Source organism: Anomaloglossus baeobatrachus, chromosome 1 (genome assembly GCF_048569485.1).
Source record: "Anomaloglossus baeobatrachus isolate aAnoBae1 chromosome 1, aAnoBae1.hap1, whole genome shotgun sequence".
NCBI classification, from domain to species: Eukaryota; Metazoa; Chordata; class Amphibia; order Anura; family Aromobatidae; genus Anomaloglossus; species Anomaloglossus baeobatrachus.
The window spans coordinates 469,857,305-469,878,797 of NC_134353.1; the positions used below are offsets into that span (position 1 = coordinate 469,857,305).

General features: G+C 45.2%; 1 protein-coding gene across 1 annotated transcript in view; it reads right to left on the reverse strand.

The window, feature by feature from the left end:
• Nucleotides 1-212: 212 nt before the first annotated feature.
• LOC142295025 (granzyme-like protein 1) overlaps nt 213-21,493 on the reverse strand; it is a 48,034-nt gene continuing 26,753 nt past the window's right edge. Inside the window, exons 2-5 of the mRNA XM_075338096.1 lie at nt 19,527-19,671; nt 5,561-5,699; nt 1,160-1,411; nt 213-469 (exon numbers count right to left, since the gene is read on the reverse strand). Of these exons, the coding sequence (XP_075194211.1) occupies nt 314-469; nt 1,160-1,411; nt 5,561-5,699; nt 19,527-19,671 (692 nt within the window). The 3' untranslated portion in view covers nt 213-313. The remainder of the gene's footprint in view (nt 470-1,159; nt 1,412-5,560; nt 5,700-19,526; nt 19,672-21,493) is intronic.

Sequence of the window (21,493 nt, forward strand, 5' to 3'; positions counted from 1 at the left end):
TACATAATCAAACAAAAATGTCTAACGTGGTGGAGAAAAAAAACTACTTCAATGTTAGACCTTTGGCGATAGATTATGATGGAACCAAAGGCTAATACCACTATCTTAGAAACTGCAAGAGATGTTTAAATAATTCAAGGATTTTTCTGCAGGTAAGTAAATATATGTCATGCCGAATGCTAAACAAATGTAAGACAATTTTTAAATCTCACTTTTATTTATTATTGCATATTCTCATTTTACTGTAATAGTATAGGCTGTATAATGAATGAGAGGGATAATAGTGCCCCCTAGTAACATAAATATGAACATATCAGATGGTGTCTGTGGTTTCATATTTGGAGATGGTTTGTTTGATCCATTCCAAGTATTTTCCAACTCTGGCATAGACACCAGGAGGGTGATCATATCCAAATGATACAATGCCTTCTAAAGCCTCATGACAAACAAGGGGTCCACCTGAGTCTCCCTGTGAACACAAGAATAAAAAAGTTAGGCGACACACTAGAAATGATTTGTATAATTCTTAAAATATATTTGACCAACCTATATCCTCAATAGGCAAATAGTGAGGAATGTAATATAAACAACCATTAGGAACTTGAGCCATTAGGTAAGCTGCTCGACTATATATTCAGAGACATTCAAAACTGTCATAAATACCTTTACTGACATAATACAAATGGTAGGTATATGAAAAGCATGATTACTCACCATTCCCATTTTACTCACAACTACAGAAACCTTGCAGTAGTGCCAAGAACAGATTTAGGTTGTCTTGGGGTTTAACCCCAGAATCTAAAGAATTAGGCTGCCATTGGCCGTTAAACAATTGCGGACCAGCTATATACAAGATGATTGACAATCTTTAATACTATCTTTCTGGGTGCGTAGCATATCATGTTATCGGCAGCACATATCCTGTTTACTCTGAACAATGTGTTGCCAAAAACAATGATTTTTAAGCTTCTTTAAAAATTATCTCACCTGACGAACAAGACTTTTGCTTTTTCGTTGGATGATTTCCAGCCTGTTTAGAGGGGTTAATAATTGGAAAGTTTGGGATGCTTATTCTCAGTTATCGGCCTGACTCTAACCCCATTTTGGCACAAAATTTAATTGAAGTGTATTTCAGAAATCAGTTTGTGTAGCATTTTACCTGGCTTGAGTCTGTAATTCTTTTTGGGCTCCCTGCACAAATCATCCCATCACTCAATCCAGGGTAGTAACGATTACACAATCGACGGCTAACAATGGTAACATTGGTCTCAAATAATTTATTTGTCTCGTGTGACTTGTCAATTAGCCCCCAGCCTGCAACACTGCATGGTGTATCTTTTAGAAGGTCACTGGTGCTGGAAGGAAGTGGAATTGTCTGTACATATTGATTTAGCTCAGCCTGAGATGAAAGCTGAAAGAGAGAGAAATTGAATGTTCATTATTCCAATTATTTTTGGATTATAAAATTAGAGGTATTGATGGCTAAGATGTGTTCATTATGTAATACCACATCTATATAGTTCCATTACATTTATGGATTTAGCCCCAGACCAGAATTGCTAGGTCTAAAATTACAATTTCGCAAAAAGCAATTTAGCAAAATAGCTTACATGGTTTGCCCACTACCTTGTCAATCCCCTTTTTTAAAAATATTATTATTATTTATTACTATAGGGCCATTTATTCCATGTCAAGTGAAAAAGGGCATACATAGACAAATACAATAATCGTGAACATTTCAAGGCACAGACTGGTACAGGAGGAGAAAGGACTCTGCCCGCGAGGGCTCACAGTCTACTTTGAAGGGTTAGGATACAGTAGGTGAGGGTAGAGCGGATCGTGCAACGCTATAGTGGACTGAGGGTTACTGCAGATTGTAAGTTTGGTGGAAGAGGTGGGTATTCAGGTTCCTTTGAATGTTTCCACTGTAGGCGAGAGATTGATGTGTTGGGATAGAGAGTTCCAGAGTATGGGGGAGGCGCGGGAGAGATCTTGTATGCAATTGTGGGAAGAGGAGATAAGAAGGAAGTAGAGAAGGACATCTTGTGAAGATCGAAAGTTACGTGCAGATAAGTACTTGGACACTAGGTCACAGATATATGAAGGAGACAAGTTGAGGGTGGCTTTGTATGTCATAGTGTTTTGAAACAGAGTCGTTGGGCAATGGAAAGCCAATTAAAAGATTGGCAGAGAGGAGAGGCTTGGGAATAGCAGGGGGGACAGGTGGATTAGTCGGGCAGCAAAATTTAGGATATATTGGAGGAGAATAAGAGTTTTAGAAGGGAGGACACAGAGTAGGAGGTTAAAGAAGTCCAGGTGGGAGATAATGAGAGCATGCACTAGTGTTTTTGCAGCTTCTTGGTCAAGGAATGTACAGATTAGAGACATATTTTTGAGTTGGCGCCGGCATGCGGTGGAAAGATCTTTGATATGTGGCTTGAAGGAGAGCGCAGACTCAAGGCTTACCCCCAGGCAGCAAGTATGCAGGACTGGGGAGAGTGAGCAGCCATTGACTTTAATGGATAGGTCAGGTGGTGTTGTAGAGTGAGGTGGTGAATTCTGTTTCTTCCATGTTCAGTTTTAGAAATCGAGCAAAAAAGAAGGATGAATAAGCAGACAGACATTGTGGGATTTTGGTTAGTGAGGAGCTGATATCAGGACTAGAGTGGTAGATCTGTGTATCATCAGCATAAAGATGATACGGAAATCTGTGGGACTCTATGAGCTGTCCCAGGCCAAATTTGTAGATGGAGAACAGCAGGGGTCCAAGGACTGAACTTTGGGGGACACCAACAGATAGGGGATGAGATGAGGAGGTACTGTGAGATAGGGAGACACTGAAAGTCCGGTCCGTTAGATATAAAGTGATCAAGGACAGGGCCAAGTCTGTGATACGAAGAAATGAGAGAATCTGTAGCAAGGTTGAATGGTTCACAGTGTCAAAGGCAGAAAACAGATCCAAGAGAAGGAAGACAGAGTAGTGTTGTTTGGCTTTGGCGATTAGTAGGTCATTGATGACTTAAGTTAGGGCAGTTTCAGTAGAATGTTGGGGTCAGAAGCCAGATTATAATCGGTCGAAGAGGGAACCAGAGGAGAGGTGGGAGGACAGTTCAAGATGGACATGCTGTTCTAGTACTTTTGAGGCATAGGGGAGAAGTGTTATGGAGCAATAGCTAAACACATAGGCTGGGTCGATTCGTATTGAATTGATGATAACCTACAACATTGTAATTCACTTTTTTCTCTATCTCGTTCTGTTTTCGAAATAAAAATGCTAACTCCGTTGTTTTCCACCAGGTGGCACTATAGGTGGTTTTATTGCATAGCGCATGGCTACTTTACTATACCTAGACACCACTTCTATCCCTATAGCTGCCGCCATTCTCAAGTTAATGGCGGTGGACAGGATATGGGTGGGCACACTGTATACTTGTTATCAAACTTGTGTTGAGAAAAAGACTGTTTTAAGAACTGGTGGTCTCCCTCAGTGAATGCGTTAACTGATCCTGGTCAGCCAAGGTTAACAGCAGCATGGGGCCTACAAAGGTGTACCGCCCTCACGACAAGGCCACACACCCAGCCAGGAACCCATCTTTCATATCTCGTACTAGGGCATAAGAGATCAGCACCTCCCCCACGACTACCACCCCATGTCACGCTACAATTTGAGAGCTGGAGCACAGGAGATCAGGAGTGCTGGAACACATGAGAAAAGCAACTCAGATGGGACCGGCACTCCGACCCTCTAGCGCTGCTTCTCTCATATGCTTCAATAGCAGAAAGTAAAACTGTGACTTTGGAGTTTTCAGCTTGGTCACGTGGGAGAAATCTCACCTCTGGAGGTTGAGTTGAGCCGGGTTGTAGAGGTGACCTTATCTGTGGGCTTTGCTTTTTCCTCTCTGTGAATCAACTTGCGCATTATTGTCTGTATCATAGTGGATAACAAATGATCAAAGAGATGTTTTGTGTTACAGTATATGCCCAGTTGGCTGGAGGGAAATTTTGCCTTTTTAATAAATGGGGTCATAGCTTTGGAACAAAGTGCAGAAAAGAATAGGAAAAACTGTTCCAGATATACTGGAGCAGAACCAATTGGAGGAGGTACTCAGTTTAAATAAAAAAAAAATTAAAGGTCCCATTTAAAAGTAATTCAATGTTTACTCTAGAATCACAGACATAAAAAATGTCATTAAAATTATACCATTTAGATAGGTTGTCTTTTTAACATTACACTAGTGACTGAAATATGTTCTCAAGTACAGTAGCAGATACATTGCCTTACACAAAGTCACAGATATATTGTCCTCATACACAGTGATAAAGCTCTGCAACTTGAAGCTTGTATAACTGGCAGAGCAGAGATCAACTAATAGCAGAGGTGTAAGTATAGTGCCTTTCACCTGTGCCCTAAATCCTAGGAAGGCCTAAATGGGCCCAAAAGATCGCTATGACCTATATGAAATAAAAAACAAACCATTGTATTGATAGTTGCAGGTCCCACTATAGAGTTTGCATTGGGGTCCACAAGCTTCAAGTTACATAACTGTCTAGTAGTGCTGACTGTAAGTATTATATTGTCACACAGAGATTTCTACAAACTTCGCAACTGTCATGGCGGTGTCGGGTTCTGATCAGACTACAGATTCTTACATACTGCCCAATAACATCTCTGGTGTCTGTGATCAACGCAGGCAGACTTGGGCATCAACCTGCAGAGTGGTATTTCATAGACAGGCTAGCAAGAGTTAATCTCTGCTAGTTTGTTTACTTGTTAGTTTCCTTTGATCCCATTTTGTGGGGAAGCCAATCGATATCTGCTCCCTTCTGTATATTATGCTGGCTAGATTCTTCCACCTATGCCAGCTATAGTTTACCTTAGCTGGTTTGGGCAGGTATTGTGATCCAGACTATCTGGTGGTTGTTGCTATCTGTTTACTTGTTGCTAAGTTCTGTTGTGGAGTTAACCTTGTTGGGTTCTTTGTTGTTACCTTCCTGCTTTTGCTTTATTCATGAATCTCTCATTGTCTGGTCCTGTATAGTTTTCCCTAGTCTTTCTTTATCTGTTTTTCACCACACTCCTGCCCTGTCCTTCCCTGGTGGGAGGGGTATCAAAGTAGTACTGGTCAGGAGCATAGCCAGGAACGGGACTCAGGCATCTGGACCATTAGGAGTAACCCTGAGGTTAGGGATAGCCTATGGTCCCCTAGCGTGAGGGACAGCATATGAGCCCCTGTCCACCGCTATCCTAATAGTCATCTAGTGACATATATGCCTTTTATCTAACACGTACATCCTATCCAATCCTAATATATGCTCAACTAAATTTTAGTGGGTTGAAAAATGAAAACAATGAGACAAGACTAGAGCTATGTGAATACCGTACTTACACAGCCTACAAGAAGAGATCAGGAAGTCAATTAGACATCCATGTTGTGCATATTTTGATGAGGTTACTCACTTGCTTCCAGTCTGCTGTTAGTATGTAGATTTAAGGTGTATATGTTTGACTACATTAACTGGCCTTACTAGTTTAAAGGGACGTAGAAAAGATTATTCTTACCTTCAACAATAATACATCATTGAATGGCATGGATTCTGCATCATATTCTGGGTGCATGTGATAGCTCTCGACTGCTAGAATCTGTTGTGTTTCTTCTGGCTGAGACACATCATGAGCCCCAAGGATGACGACTATGTCCCTGTAAAAATGCCATTTACTTGGAATCACCTAAAGTTAGTGCACATGTTTTGCTTGGCTGTCTACAGCAGGAAAATCATAGTAGATTGCTGTATTACAAGTGATATCTACAGAAATTCTTTAATGCAATAAACCTAAAAAATTAAAATGTACCTTCTTAAATTAATACAGTTACTAACTTGATAAAGAAAGAAGGGATAAAGATGGATAAACAGCAAGTATATATTAGTTATCTTAGCCTATATATTAATAAATGTTCAATAAAGGAACAAAGTTGTTTAAATACATTAAACTCTGATTATTATTGTATTATTATTATTATTATTATTATTATTATTATTATTATTATTATGTTAACATAAGATATATTTATCTGTAGCCTAAAGAATGAAAAAGTTAATACAGTGTTTGTAAAGTTCTTATTGAAGTACAATAATATACTTGTTATGGTCAAGACAACACTCTTGACCTGATAGGGGAAAGTTCATTTCAAGGCAGAAACAAGAAGGTCCTTGAGAAAAGGGTTAAACGTACTTGTGGCACATTTACAAGTACGTTTTCATTATGCCCATAGGATCCAGTTTTATCTAAAGTTTATTGAAAAGAGTTCAAATCCATTAATTCCTGTAAAATAAACCAAAATTTGCAAGGAAGTATTAACGTATTTGTAATCCTTGGTCCTGTTCAATTTAAAAGAAATCCAACTGAAGATCAGTTTTATGTTGTACTAAATATTCAGGTTGGGAAATAGCCATGGTTTGTTGAGAAAATTTGTTTATAAGGTAATTCACAATTTTTGGACTATATGAAAGGGGTGGTGAACCTTTTCTCAGCTGGGGACCATTTGAAAATTTCTACCAACTTTCGGGGGCCGCACAAAATTATCAATGTGAAAATGACCCTGCTATATTTGGTCAAACAATTAATTAACTCACCCCTACTGGGCCGGAGCTGCTTCTCTTTGGTGCTGCTGTGATGTTTGGTGATGCTAATCATGTTTCTTCTCACAGCTGCTTTTTCAAATTTGTCTTGGTCTGGAGCAGTCAACTCTTTGTGATAATAAGATTAGTAAATCATATACATCACATAACATAGGATGTATATACATCACAGGAGACACTGGAGGCACATATAACACACAGGAGACATTGGGACTGTTGTATATATATCACAGAACACACTGGGGGCACATACTGGAGGGGATGGGGGCATATACATCATATAGGTGATGCTGGGACTACTGTATATACATCACTTAGGAGACGCTGGGACTGCTATATATACATCACAAAACACACTGGGGGTACATACATCACACAAGGAGCTGGGGACATGTAAATGCCCCAGCCCCTCCTTTGATGTAAATGCACCCAGCCCCTGCTGTGTTGTATATGACCCCAGCCCTTTCTGTGATGTATATGCCCCCAGATTCTCCATTGTGATGTATATGCCCCCAGAATCTCCAATGAGATATATAAGTCACAGGAGACGCTGAGGGCATACACATCACAGGAGATGCTGGGGGCATACATGTCACAGGAGATGCTGGGGGCTTGCACATCACAGGAGACGCTGGGGGCATGCACTTCACAGGAGAAGCTGGGGACATGCACTTCACAGGAGAAGCTGGGGGCATATACAACACAGGAGACGCTGGGGGCATACACAACACAGGAGGGGCTGGGGCACATACATCACAAGAGGGGCTAGGGCACATACATCACAAGAGGGGCTGGGGCACATACATCACAAGAGGGGCTGGAGCACATACATCACAAGAGGGGCTGGGGCACAGACATCACAAGAGGGGCTGGGGCAAAACCATCACAAGAGGAGCTGGGGCACAGATACCACAAGAGAAGCTGGGGTACAGACACCATAAGAGAAGCTGGGGCACACACACCACAAGAGGGCTGGGACACACACACCACAAAAGGGGCTGGGGCACAGACATCTCAAGAGTGGCTGGGGCACACACATCACTGGGGGGCACAGACATCACTGGGGGGAGGCATAGACATCACATTTGGGGAGGCACAAATATCACTGGGGGGCACAAAACAATAGGGGGGCTGCACAAAGCACTTGTGGAGCCCTGACATCACTGGGGGGAGGAGGGACACACAAACCTGGGGTGATAGACATCATTCGGGGGTACACAGCACTGAGGGTTGCATGCAACTCAGGGGAGAGGGGGACACAAAGCACTGGATAAGGCACACAGAGGGAAGCAGAGTGTGTATGCTGGACACACAGCAGCGCTGTACTCACAGCACCGGAGAGCTGGCGCCGGACACACAGCTCCAGAGGGCAGACGGCAGGCACACAGCTCCAGAGGGCAGAGGGCGGGCACACACCGCTAGAAGCTGTGAAGCTGCTGTGGGACGAAATCGCAGAGCGCTAAACCCGCCCACAAAGTAAGTCCTGAACTCACTGGCACTGGCCAGCGGGAGAAAGTGTGCCGCCCTTGCGTCAGCAGCCAAGCTGCTCGGATACGGATCCGCGGTGGCTCGATGGGTGTCGGGAACCGGGGGTCGTGCGGCCACTCAAATAAAGGGGGTATTTACAGGGGATTCTATATTTAAAGTTCGTGACGCCACCCGTGGTGTGTGGTAAGGTGGAGTACCACTGCTGCAGCTGGGAGTACCCGGGGGCAATAGAGTGGGCAGCTAGGTGTTTAGGGGGGATGCCCCGGCACTCGGTGATGGAGTTGGGGAGAACCGTTGGGGGTGAAAGGGTCACTTGCTTACTCACTCAGTCCATAAAGCTGACTCCAACAACTTGGTAAACCAAAGTTCTAGACACCGCTGCCGCTGAGGGGAGCTAGTTTGGGTCCTGTCCCCACTGGTGTTGCCTGGTGATCCGTGACCTTCTTCCTGGCACTAAGTTCACTTGTCAGTTGGTCCCGGTAGTGTAGAACTAGTCGGGTCCCGCTCCCCAGGGTGGCTAACTGTGAGAGTTTGCTCTCAGGGTTCACGCTTGGGATTTTCTGGACCATTTTTGTGGAAAGTCCTATCCCCCTCATTGCGCTAGTACCCCAATTTTGGATCAGGTGGAGAGTTGATCTTTAAGGCTCCATTCTCGTCGGGTAAAATGTCAGGTTGCCTGAAGCTACTCCCTGACCTAGGGTCCTTGTACCCCGTCGTGCCCTGGTCCCAGCCTGGTGATGGTACACGGCCGCTGGCTGTCCTCGACAATTCCGTGCCCCTTGTCACGATCCCCTGTGACCGGGAGTCCAGCTCCTACTAGGCCCAGACCACCGTCTGCCACCTAGTTACTTTCAAGGAGCCCGGCTCCTGACCTCCTCTCTCCTTCACTTCCTACACTTCACTGACCTACTCCTGACACTCCTGACCTCCCCTTACCAATCCCCCAAGTAGGTGACCCTATTCCACTCAGGCCGCCCAGTGGTGTGTCTGGTCGATGTGGTGCAGAGTGTTCGTAGGATTTTGATTGGCTGATATTGGCAACACCATAAGTTGGGGACCCTTAACCAAGAAGGAGGTGGATATTGCACAGGAGGACAGATTGCACAATAACATGTGACGACCTGATAGGCCAGGGCGTCACATTCCCCCTTGGTTAAACGTAGCTCGTCCTCAAGCTACAGGACATCAGACTTTTATTATTATTTTTTTAACAGTAAAAATGGAAAATAGAAAAGAAAACATTTTTATTTACAAATACTTCCCTCATTAGGGAGGCCGGATACTTGAACGTTGCTTAACTGTTTAGAGTTCATCGTTCCAACGATGGAGCACTACCGGTTTAGTTAGTAGCGGAGGGTCAACCTGCTCCGTTGCAGCCTCTTCCTGCAACAGCCCAGTCTCAATGTCCCGGATCACATTAACCTGCCACCCAAACAACCTGACCCGCTGCATACCTATGGTGGGTCCGTGACCAGGTTAAGGTCCCGGGTGTTGGTCACAACCAGTGGACAGTTGGTCTGTGTTGGTCACAACCAGTCCTGTGACCATGGTCCATTTTTACCACTTATATATATGTAACGAAGTCCATGTACTGGGTGTACACACTATGAAAATCTTCTCGCAAATCGGGTAACTTTTACTCTTTTCATTCAGACCCTGTTAATTAGACACTCATTTTCTAACAATCTCTACATGAAAAATAACAAACCTAGCAAAATAACAAACGAAACACCGATACCTAACAGTTCTGTTACAACATTATACATTTTACTGGTACCTCTCACTGGGAGGCTGGTAATTAACAGCGGTGGCAGGCACAACCCGCTCGTCAACCATAGCGAGCCCCTTCACGTCTACGGCATACCAGCCCCGCTAATTCCAATGCTGAGTGTAGCCAACCACCTCTCCTGGCTCCAGGTTGTTACGGCCCGGGTGGTCTTTCGGGAGATGCTGCTCTATATCTCTCTGAGCAACGAACACTTCTTCAGAGAGATCCGCTTCCCAGAGGAAGCCCCATCCTTTCTTGGGGTAAACTGCCTTACGAGGCCCCTGCGCCATGGTCTTCTGACGCAGAAGGTGGTCTTCCTCAGGTATTCCTTCTCCATCTGTGAATGGGCAACCATTTCCCGCTGCCTCTGATCTGCATTCGTCATCTTCAGTTTCAGCTTTGGGTGTTGTCAATCCCAGTAGGGGGCGTCAGCGTCTGGCCTCAGCTCCCTAGCTGGCTCTGGCTTTAAGTATGCTGTTGAGGCCCCAACAGCTTTTGGGATGCCGCGCGGCAGTGGAACCGGCAGCTCTTCAGGCTCCACCTCTTCTACATCGGGGAGATGTACCGACTGCTCCGCAGCCGGGGTTGCAGAGTACGGGTGCTCCGCCTCTAAGGACGGGCCCAGTGATGCGGCCGGGTCAGGACTGGCCGGTGTCGTGGTTACCGCTGTCGTGACCGGGTCGAGGGACGGAACCGCGGGTGCTGCAGCTGTAGCTTCATATACAGTAGCTGAAGGTTCTGCCGCCGGGCTTGCAGTAGGCAGCTCGGCGTCTGCCAAGGACGGAGTTGGTGGCAGCAGAGTGCTCACTGGGAGCGGGGGCGGTCCAGATCCCTCAGCCGCATTGGCCAGATTAGGGCAATCATCAGGGACTGGGTAACCGCTTACCCTCTCTTCATGTGGGATCTCAATCTCACGGGCTCACACCGCCATCACCAGGCTCCTCATCTCTTCCCTCCAGTGGTCCAGTATAAACAGGAACTGCGTTTGCATTTTCCTGCACAGCTGCTCCGTCTCTTCCTCGATCCAGGTCGTGATCCCGGGAACAGCACGTTCCAGTGACTAGCTCTGCTCCGCCATCTTGCCTCTGCGCTGTCCAGGAACGAGGTGGCAGAGTCCTCCCATCCCTGCTTCTCTTCTGCCACTGCTACATGCCGTCACGCCCCCTCGGTTTTCACTCAGTACTCTTCTCAATGCTGTGGCCCTCTGGGAACTTCCGGTTCCAGGTTCAGTCTCAGGACGAAGGGCGGGGCTTCTGCTTCGTGCGCTTTTATGGAGAAGATGGCGTTTTGGCGCCAAAAGATGGAGGAAGATGGCGGGAATGGCGGGAAGCGGGATCTTGACTCGCGGTTTCGGTCTTCAAGGCACACGTCACCCAGGTAAGTGGGTCCTGCTCGTATCCTGTTCATGACGCCAGGAATTTGAGGTGTGCCGCCCCCGCGTCAGCAGCCGAGCTGCTCAGATCTGGATCCGCGGTGGCTCGAGGGGCGTCCGGACTCGGGGGTCGCGCGGCCACTCAAATAAAGGGGGTATTTACAGGGGATTGTATATTTAAAGTTTGTGATGCCACCCGTGGTGTGTGGTAAGGTGGAGTACCACTGCTGCAGCTGGGAGTACCCGGGGGCGATGGAGTGGGCAGCTAGATGTTTTAGCCCCTCCACGGGCAGGAGTGCTGTTGAGGGTGAAAGGGTCACTTGCGTACTCACTCAGTCCATAAAGCTGACACCAACAACTTGGTAAACCAAAGTTCTGGACACCGCTGCCGCTGAGGGGAGCTAGTTTGGGTCCCATCCCCACTGCTGTTGCCTGGTGATCCGTGACCTTCTTCCTGGCACTAAGTTCACTTGTCAGTTGGTCCCGGTAGAGTAGAACTAGTTGGGTCCCGCTCCCCAGTGTGGCTAACTGTGGGAGCTTGCTCTACGGGTTAACGCTTGGGATTTTCTGGACCTTTTTGTGGAAAGTCCTATCCCCCTCGTTGCGCTAGTACCCCGACTTTGGAGCAGGTGGAGAGCGGATCTTGAAGGCTCCGTCCTCGTCGGGTAAATTGTCAGGTTGCCTGAAGCTACTCCCTGACCTAGGGTCCTTGTACCCCGTCGTGCCATGGTCCCAGCCTGGTGATTGTGACAAATCCGCTGGCTGTCCTCCTCGACAGTTCCGTGCCCCTTGTCATGATCCCCTGCGACTGGGGGTCCAGCTCCTACTAGGCCCAGACTACCGTCTGCCACTTAGTTAATTCCAAGGAGCCCGACTCCTGACCTCCTCTCTCCTTCACTTCCTACACTTCACTGACCTACTTCTGACACTCCTGACCTCCCCTTACCAACCTCCAAGTGGGCGACCCTATTCCACTCAGGCCGTCCACTGGTGTGTCTGGTGGATGTGGTGCAGAGTGTTCCTAGGATTTTGATTGGCTGATATTGGCAACACGATAAGTTGGGGACCCTTAACCAAGGAGGAGGTGGATATTGCACAGGAGGGCAGATTGCACAATACCCTGTGACAACCTGACAGGGCAGGGCGTCACAAACGCATTGGTACGCACGAGCAGTGCATGTGGGAATTTAAAGGGTGGTGGCCCACAAGACCGCAGTGGTGGCTCGAGCACTGCTGCCCCCGGGAATCTGTCTGAGGGCTGCAGAAAAGGACATAGGCTGGAGGTTTGCCACCCCTGGGCTATGACATAAAACTAATTATGCCTTCCAGATTGATATGTAGTATAGCAGAGTTAGCACATTAATACTTGATACCTGCCTGAAGAAGTTCTTTGGTGTTGTTATGTTCTGTTATCCTTGCCTGTATAGTGGCTTTAGAGAGATCTTTGAAGAGATGGATCACATCATAACTGGCAGGAAGTTGTCCAGAGTCCTGTGCCAAGCCAAGGATCTTATTTCTTATTTGAAGGGGCTTGAATGTCGCTATGATGTATCTTGGCTTTTCCACTTGAATGAAAGAAGATTTAGGAATTCTGCATGCACTAATAACAGTTTTTACATGTTTGAAATCATTGTTAAATTCAGCAACCGAGCTGGAAATGCATTGACATAATTGAGAAGGAACCACCCTTTTAAAAATGCCTCTTATTTTTAAATTATTCTTCCTTAAATTATCCTCAAGATTGGCACTTTTTTGATTGAGTGAAATTTAGATTTGTAAAACATTCAGTGTCTTCCATCTAACTCATTTTGTTCTTTTTGTAAGACAAATGTGAGTCCTTTATCTTGGACTTCATGCCTATTATGTATCAATCTTAGTAATGTATGGCTTAAAGAGTTGCTGAATTGAAAGCTTCATTTTGTATAAAGTGTTCTTGATAAATTATTCAGGTGCTGGATTATGGGACTTGTGAAGTTTGTAATCTGTCTCATCCTGTGAAATGCTCTTTGTATCTGGAAAAAGGCTTTCCTTTGCTGCAATCTCTGGTTCTTTTCCTGAGTCAAAATGCAATATTGGACAATAATTAAAGAATTAAAAATAAAAACATTAGAAAGGTCCCGTATATATTCTTTTGATGCTGGAGCATCTGATACAGGGATGTGTATCCTGGACAGAACTGCACCAAGTGTTTTCTCTACTTACACATGTGCTGACAGAAAGAGAATAGCCATTTGACAATTGAGCAACTACATTGTACATAATTTGATCATCAGTAAAGGACTCATCAGGAGTATTTTCTATCACTATATCTATATCAGACTCTCTCCTATCGTGAAAAGCTTCAAGAGGAACCTGAAGACCCACCTCTTCCGACAAGCCTACAACCTACAATAGCCCTCAGTCCAGTAGACCACTGCGCAACCAGCTCTGTCCTCACCTATTGTACTATCACCCATTCCCTGTAGACTGTGAGCCCTCGCGGGCAGGGTCCTTTCTCCTCCTATACCCTCACCCATTCCCTGTAGACTGTGAGTCCTCGCGGGCAGGGTCCTCTCTCCTCCTGTACCAGTCTGTTTTGTACTGTTAATGATTGTTGTACTAGTTTTAATGTATATCCTTTTAACTTGTAAAGCGCCATGGAATTAATGGCACTATAATAATAAATAATAATCACTTGACAACTCCCATTTTATTACAAAAACTATGACCATCATAAGGAGAATCACCATAAGAGGCAACCTTCGTCTCCAAGTCCTCATGAGTTAATAACCTTTCTGCAGGCTTACACAGATCTTTCAGCCCATTCTTTAATGGGGGGAGTTGTTAATAACCCGTTCTTTGATCTGAGTTGAGGGCGGCGTTGATATCAGCCGCGCCACTGTTCCAGCTTATTAATATGCACAAACTTCTCTGATGATTAGAGAGTATGTGCTAATTTCCACGAATGTGCAATGTTACTATTAAGGCTAGCCAAACCGTGTACCTTGTTAGGGGATAACCCCTTTTGATTTGATGCCACAGCAGGGCTGTCATCTGTGGCTTGATCTCCTGCCGCTTGTCGCACTGTTCGGGACCCAGCAGTGCGGCCACAGCAAGGGGAAGTAGAGGTCCCACTAATAAATTGATGCGCTGCTCTGTTCCCTCTACAGTCCAGTGGCTTCGGTGGGCAAATCCTCTTAGTGGATTCCATGGGCTTATCTTCATATCTTGTCTCTGGTGAAAAAACACCTTTCAGAGGAGGATATACCTGCTTAGTATAGTTGAGATGAATCCCCTATTTGTTTGCAGATGACAGCATTGGAGGCATTTACAGATTCAATAATCCTGGAAGCCTTCAATCTTCTCTTCTCACCTTGTCCAGGGATGTTCCCATGTCAATTAAACCAATTAAAAATCCAGTTGAGAGTCTTTTGAAGTAGCTTAATCCACAAGTTTCAAGGATCTCAGCAAGCGTGCTGTTGCTCATGTTTCCTGCCAAACCACGACCCCTGCATATGCTCTATGAGGGCTTATGGATGCCATAGAGCCGATCCCCTAACTCACAATCTTTTTCTATTAGAAAGAAGAACTAACAGAGTTAAATAGATGGGTAGAGTGCTCAAAAAGGGACTAACTCCTTGGTTATTTACAAGGATATCGTGATCCATTCTCATTTATATGTTTGTGTGTCTGTTTGTGGGTACATTTTAATGAATATTAATAAAAATTGCACATTTTAAAATAGGGTTGAGATTACATGTTAGTCCCTATTAGAAAGAAGCTAACAAATAGCTCCCATTGGTATGGCAGATGCACAATACAAAAATATCACGTTAGACTATTTATTTGCACATCAATTTGTAGGCTTTTAGCCCAGGAGAAGCATAATATTAGGTTAGGGTCCTATCAAAGAAGGATGCCTTGCTGACCAGCTCTCTTGAATTTGCAACTTATGTACTAAGTACCATCATGTTTTATAAGTATATTTCATATAGCAGTAATGCAGTTCACGTTTCATATATTCAGTGTTCTCATACAGTATGTCTTGGTGCTTACATAGTGCTGCTGTACTCGTTTGTATGTCTACTTTTGGCTTTCCACTGCAGTCAGCGGTATCGCCAACGCGTTTCACTAAGGCTTTATTAAACCAGAGTTAGACTATGTGTGCACACTGCGATTTTTTGATGCTGCATTTTCGTGCGTTTTTTGTCGGAAAAAACGCACAAAAACGCACCCGCAGCAAAAAAAGCAGCAAAAAAACGCATTTGTTTTTACCGCGTTTTGGTGTGTTTTTTGCTGCATTTTGGTGAATTTTTGCTCACTGCGTTTTTATGCTTTTTTTTATGAGTGTACAATGCCATTAAAGATTGTTGAAAAAAAATGTCCTTCTTCAATATGTTCTTCATTCTCCACTAGTGTATGCAGGAGAGCAGACAGCTGCAGAACTACTAGGCTCAGCATGCTCCATCCAGGACTATATGCTGGAGGGAGAGGCAGGGGGAGCAGAACAACAAGGCTCAGCATACTCCATCCACTAGTGTATGCAGGAGAGCGGACAGCAGCTGCAGAACTACAAGGCTCAGCATACTCCATCCACTAGTGTATGCAGGAGAGCAGACAGCAGCTGCAGAACTACAAGGCTCAGCATGCTCCATCCACTAGTGTATGCAGGAGAGCAGACAGCAGCTGCAGAACTACAAGGATCAGCATGATCCCTCCACTAGTGTATGCAGGAGAGCAGACAGCTGTTGCAGAACTACAAGCCTTAGCATACTCCATCCACTAGTGTATGCAGGAAAGCAGACAGCAGCTGCAGAACTACAAGGCTCAGCATCCTCTATCCAGGACTGTATGCAGGAGTTTTTTTCCCCCCAAAAAAAGTGGGCTTCGCCATATTTTTGTATTCTAGCCAGGTACAGCAGGCAAGTATTGGCTGCCCCATTCCCCAGCTGCCTATTTGTACCCGGCTAAGAACCAAAAATATAGGGAATCCCCATGAAATAATTAAAAAAAAAAACGACGTGGGCTTCGCCCAATTTTTATGTCCGGCCAGGTACAACTAAGCAGCTGGGGATTGGAATCTGTAGCGCAGGGTGCCCAAGCTTTCTGGGCACCCCCGCTGTGAATTGCAGTCCACAGCCGCCCCATAAAATGGCGCTTTCATAGAAGCGCCATCTTCTGGCGCTGTATTCAACTCTTCCAGCTGCCCTGGTGCTGGGTGGCTCGCTGGGTAATAATAGGGTTAGGGCTAGCTGTGTATTATAAGCCCGAAATTCATCGTGTCACGCCAATATTAGACATGGCCACCATGAATTTCTAGTAAAGATAAAAAAAAACAACACACAGAAAAATATTATTAGAAATAAAACACAACACAATTAGTGACTCCATTTTATTGAAATAAAGATCCCCCCCCCTCAGCAGTAATCCTGGGTCAAGGGTCCCACGCCGTCCAATCCAGATCCAATATCATCTGATCGGTTTGCTGGAAGGCAAAGCAATCAGATGATGTCAGGTTCAAGGACGTGTATCACATCACACATCAGCTGATTGTATAAACGCCTATACAATCAGCTGATGCATCAGTGCAAAAAAAAAAAGCAAACCTACACACATCTGTGCAGACTCCTGTCCGATCGCTGCAGGACCTGGCGGTAATCAGCTGTTGAAGTCTCTTGACGGCATCAGCTGATAGTTTAAGTCAGCCGGGTGGTAAAAGGCCGGCCTCATTCACCACTGGATTTCCGTCAGGTGACCGCATCAGCTGATCAGCGGCAGGTCCTGCAGCTAACAGATGTGCCGGGAGTCTGCACACAGCCGGAGCAGGGGTGGTGGTACTGGGAAGAGGAACTGGGAGCGGACATGTACGCACTAAAACGCAGCTATATTTGCAATTCACGTTTTTCATCGCATTTTTGAACATCTCATTGAACTCAATGGGTGAAAAACGCAGTGAAAAACACAGGAATAATTGACATGCTGCGTTTTTGTGAGCACCACAAAAATGCAGCTAAAAAAAACGCTGTGTGCAGACAGCAAAAATTAAAACTCAGACTTTGCTGGGGAAGTGCAGTTTTCTGAACAAAAACGCACCCGAAAAACGCGCAAAAACGCCGCGAAAAATGCACTGTGCGCACATAGCCTTATAGGAAGAAACTGACTTAATGGGATTATCTTCCTGAGGTCACTCCTGTGAGTGACTTTCTAATTCAAATGGACTGAATAATTTGCACTTTTTTTTTTTACTAATATATTATATTCAGATACTAAAACACTGTTTTATTTTTATCTATTTTTATTTATTCATTTTGTTTGCCTGATAGTCTAAGGGTACCTTCACACTTTAGCGATGCAGCAGCGATCCGACCAGCGATCTGACCTGGTCAGGATCGCTGCTGCATCACTACATGGTCGCTGGTGAGCTGTTAAACAGGCAGATCTCACCAGCGACCAGTGACCAGCCCCCAGCCAGCAGCGGCTGCGCTTGCACGGAGCCGGCGTCTGGAAGCTGCGGACACTGGTAACTAAGGTAAACATCGGGTATGGTTACCCGATGTTTACATTAGTTACCAGCGCACACCGCTTAGCTGTGTGTGCAGGGAACAGGGAGCCGCGCACACTGAGCGCTGGCTCCTTGCTCTCCTAGCTACAGTACACATCGGGTTAATTAACCCGATGTGTAATGCAGCTACATGTGCAGAGAGCAGGGAGCCGCGCACACTGCTTAGCGCTGGCTCCTTGCTCTCCTAGCTACAGTACACATCAGGTTAATTAACCCGATGTGTACAGCAGCTACATGTGCAGAGAGCCGGAGCCGGCAGCACAGGCAGCGTGAGAGCGGCGGAGGCTGGTAACTAAGGTAAATATCGGGTAACCACCTTGGTTACCCGATGTTTATCTTGGTTACAGCTTACCGCAGCTGCAAGACGCCGGCTCCTGCTCCCTGCTCGCTTCATTTGTCGCTCTCTCGCTGTCACACACAGCAATCTGTGTGTCACAGTGGGAGAGCGCCTTTGAAGAAAACGAACCAGGGCTGTGTGTAACGAGCAGCGATCTCACAGCAGGGGCCAGATCGCTGCTCAGTGTCACACACAGCGAGATCGCTAATGAGGTCACTGCTGCGTCACAAAAAGCGTGACTCAGCAGCGATCTCGGCGGCGAGCTCGCTGTGTGTGAAGCACCCCTAAAGAGCAAGGGGGCGCTAGACAATTTATTGTTGGGGTAAATATTGATATCGCAATTTGAACTGATGATCAAATTGTATCATAGAGATAAGCTGTTGCCAGACATGTTTGGCAATGGCTCTCTCATAGCAAACACAGGAGCATTTGGCCAAACAACTTGAACAAGTGCTCTTGTCCATGAGTGAGGTAGCAGAGATGGCCATCTAATGTGTGTGGTGGCCCGTAGATTAGACAGAAAATATCACATTAAAGCTGGGTTCACACTAAACGACAGCGACAACGACGTCGCTGTTACGTCACCATTTTCGGTGACGTAACAGCGACCTTGTAAGTCGCTGTTATGATCGCTGCTTAGCTGTCAAACACAGCAGAAGCAGCGATCATAACGTCGCTGTGTTACATGTTCAGAGAGCAGGGAGCCGCGCTTAGCGCTGGCTCCTTGCTCTCCTAGGTACAGTACACATCGGGTTAATTAACCCGATGTGTGCTGCAGCTACATGTCACAGTGCAGAAAGCAGGGAGCCGCGCGCACTGCTTAGCGCTGGCTCCTTGCTCTCTTTGCTACAGTATACATCGGGTTAATTACCCGATGCATACTGCAGCCACATGTCACAGTGCAGGAGCCGGCGCTGGCAGCAAGAGCGGAGGCTGGTAACCAGCGTAAACATCGGGTAACCAGGGAAAGGACTTCCCTTGGTTACCCGATGTTTACGCTGGTTACAGCTTACCGCAGCTGCCAGTGCCGGCTCCTGCTCGCTTCATTTCGTCGCTCTCTCGCTGTCACACACAGCGATGTGTGTGTCACAGCGGGAGAGTGACGACGAAAAAATGAAGCTGGACATTCAGCAACGACCGGCGACCTCACAGCAGGGGCCAGGTCGTTGCTGGATGTCACACACAGCGACAGCGACGGGACGTCGCTGCAACGTCACCGAAAATGGTGACGTAGCAGCGACGTCGTTGTCGTTGTCGCTGTGTGTGACACCAGCTTTAGACCTGAAATAATGACAGGTTTTCTTTAACTGCAAAACAAGTCCGGCTTACCACAAGTATAGTATCATTCTGTAAATGTTTGAAGATGTTTAGAATAACTTACCCATAACAATGGGCAGCTGATAAGACCCAGTCTGGGGCAATTAAAGAACCACCACAAAATACGTCATCAATTTTCAAGTATGCAATATATGGTCTTGAATGTGGTTTGGCTTCATGCCCTCCAACAATCCCATGATTCAATTTTTCTGTAATAAAAAAAAAAAATTGTAGTGATTAATTAACAATCATATAACTAAAACTACTATTTTGGCAATGGTAAAGTGGGCAAAATACCCTGTGGTGATTTTGCAAATTTCCCTTATGCACTACTTGAGATACCTGCTTGTCCTAGAATATGTTTATATATATATATATATATATATATATATATATATATATATATATATATGCAGTGCCTTGCCTTGCAAACGTATTCGGCCTCCTTGAATTTTTCAACCTTTTCCCATATTTCATGCTTCAAACATAAAGATAAGAGTGTTAATGTTATGGTGAAGAATCAACAACAAGTGGGACACAACTGTAAAGGTGTACGATGTTTATTGCTTATTTAATATTTTTGTAAAAAATAAAAACTGAAAATTGGGGCATGCAATATTATTCGTCCCCTTTAAGTTAATACTTTTTAGCGCCACCTTTTTCTGCGATTACAGTACAGTAGTCGCTTGCGGTATGTCTCTTATCAGTTTGGCATATTGAGAGACTGAAATTCTTGCCCATTCTTCCTTTGCAAACAGCTGGAGCTGAGTGAGGTTGGATGGAGAGTGTTTGTGAAGAGCAGTTTTCAGCTCTTTCCACAGATTCTTGATTGGATTCAGGTCTGGACTTCAACTTGGCCATTCTAACACCTGGATACGTTTATTTGTGAACCATTGCATTGTAGATTTTGCTTTATGTTTGGGATCATTGTTTTGTTGGAAGACAAATCTCTGTCTCAGTCTCAGGTCTTTTGCAGACTCCATCAGGTTTTCTTCAAGAATGGTCCTGTATTTGACTCCATCCATCTTCCCATCAATTTTAACCATCTTCCCTGTCCTTGCTAAAGCAAAGCAGGCCCAAGCAATGATGCTGCCACCACCATGTTTGACAGTGGGGATGGTATGTTCAGGGTGATGAGCTGTGTTGCTTTTACGCCAAACATATCATTCGGCATTGTGCCCAAATAGTTCGATTTTGCTTTCCTCTGACCAGAGCACCTTCTTTCACATGTTTGGTGTGTCTCCCAGGTGGCTGGTGGCAAACTTTAAACCATACTTTTTATGGATATCTTTGAGAAATGGCTTTCTTTTTGGCACTCTTCTATAAAGGGCAGATTTGTGCAGTGTACGACTGATTGTTGTCCAATGGACGGACTCCCCCACCTCAGCTGTAGATCTCTGCAGTTCATCCAGAGTGATCATGGGGCTCTTGGCTGCATCTCTGATCAGTCTTCTCCTTGTTTGAGATGTAAGTTTGGATGGACAGCCGGATCTTGGTAGATTTGCAGATGTATGATACTCCTTCCATTTTAATATGATCGCTTGCACAGTGCTCCTTGGGATGTTTAAAGTTTTGAAAATCTATTTGCAACCAAATACGGCTTTAAACCTCTCCACAACAGTATCATGGACTGTTCCTTGGTCTTCATGATGTGTGTTCCTTGGTCTTCATGATGCTCTCTGTGCTTTAAACAGAACACTGAGGCTATCACAGAGCAGGTGCATTTATGCGGAGACTTAATTACACACAGGTGGATTATATTTATCATCATCAGTCATTTAGGACAATATTGGATCATTCAGAGATCCTCAATGAACTTCTGGAGTGAGTTTGCTGCACTGAAAGTAAAGGGGATGAATAACATTGCACGCCCCAATTTTCAGTTTTTAATTTTTTACAAAAATTTCAAATAAGCAATAACTATTGTTCAACTTTACAAGTGTGTCTCACTTGTTGTTGACTCTTCACCATAAAATTTAATTTTTTTTATCTTTGTATTTGAAAGCTGAAATGTGGGAAAAGGTTGAAAAA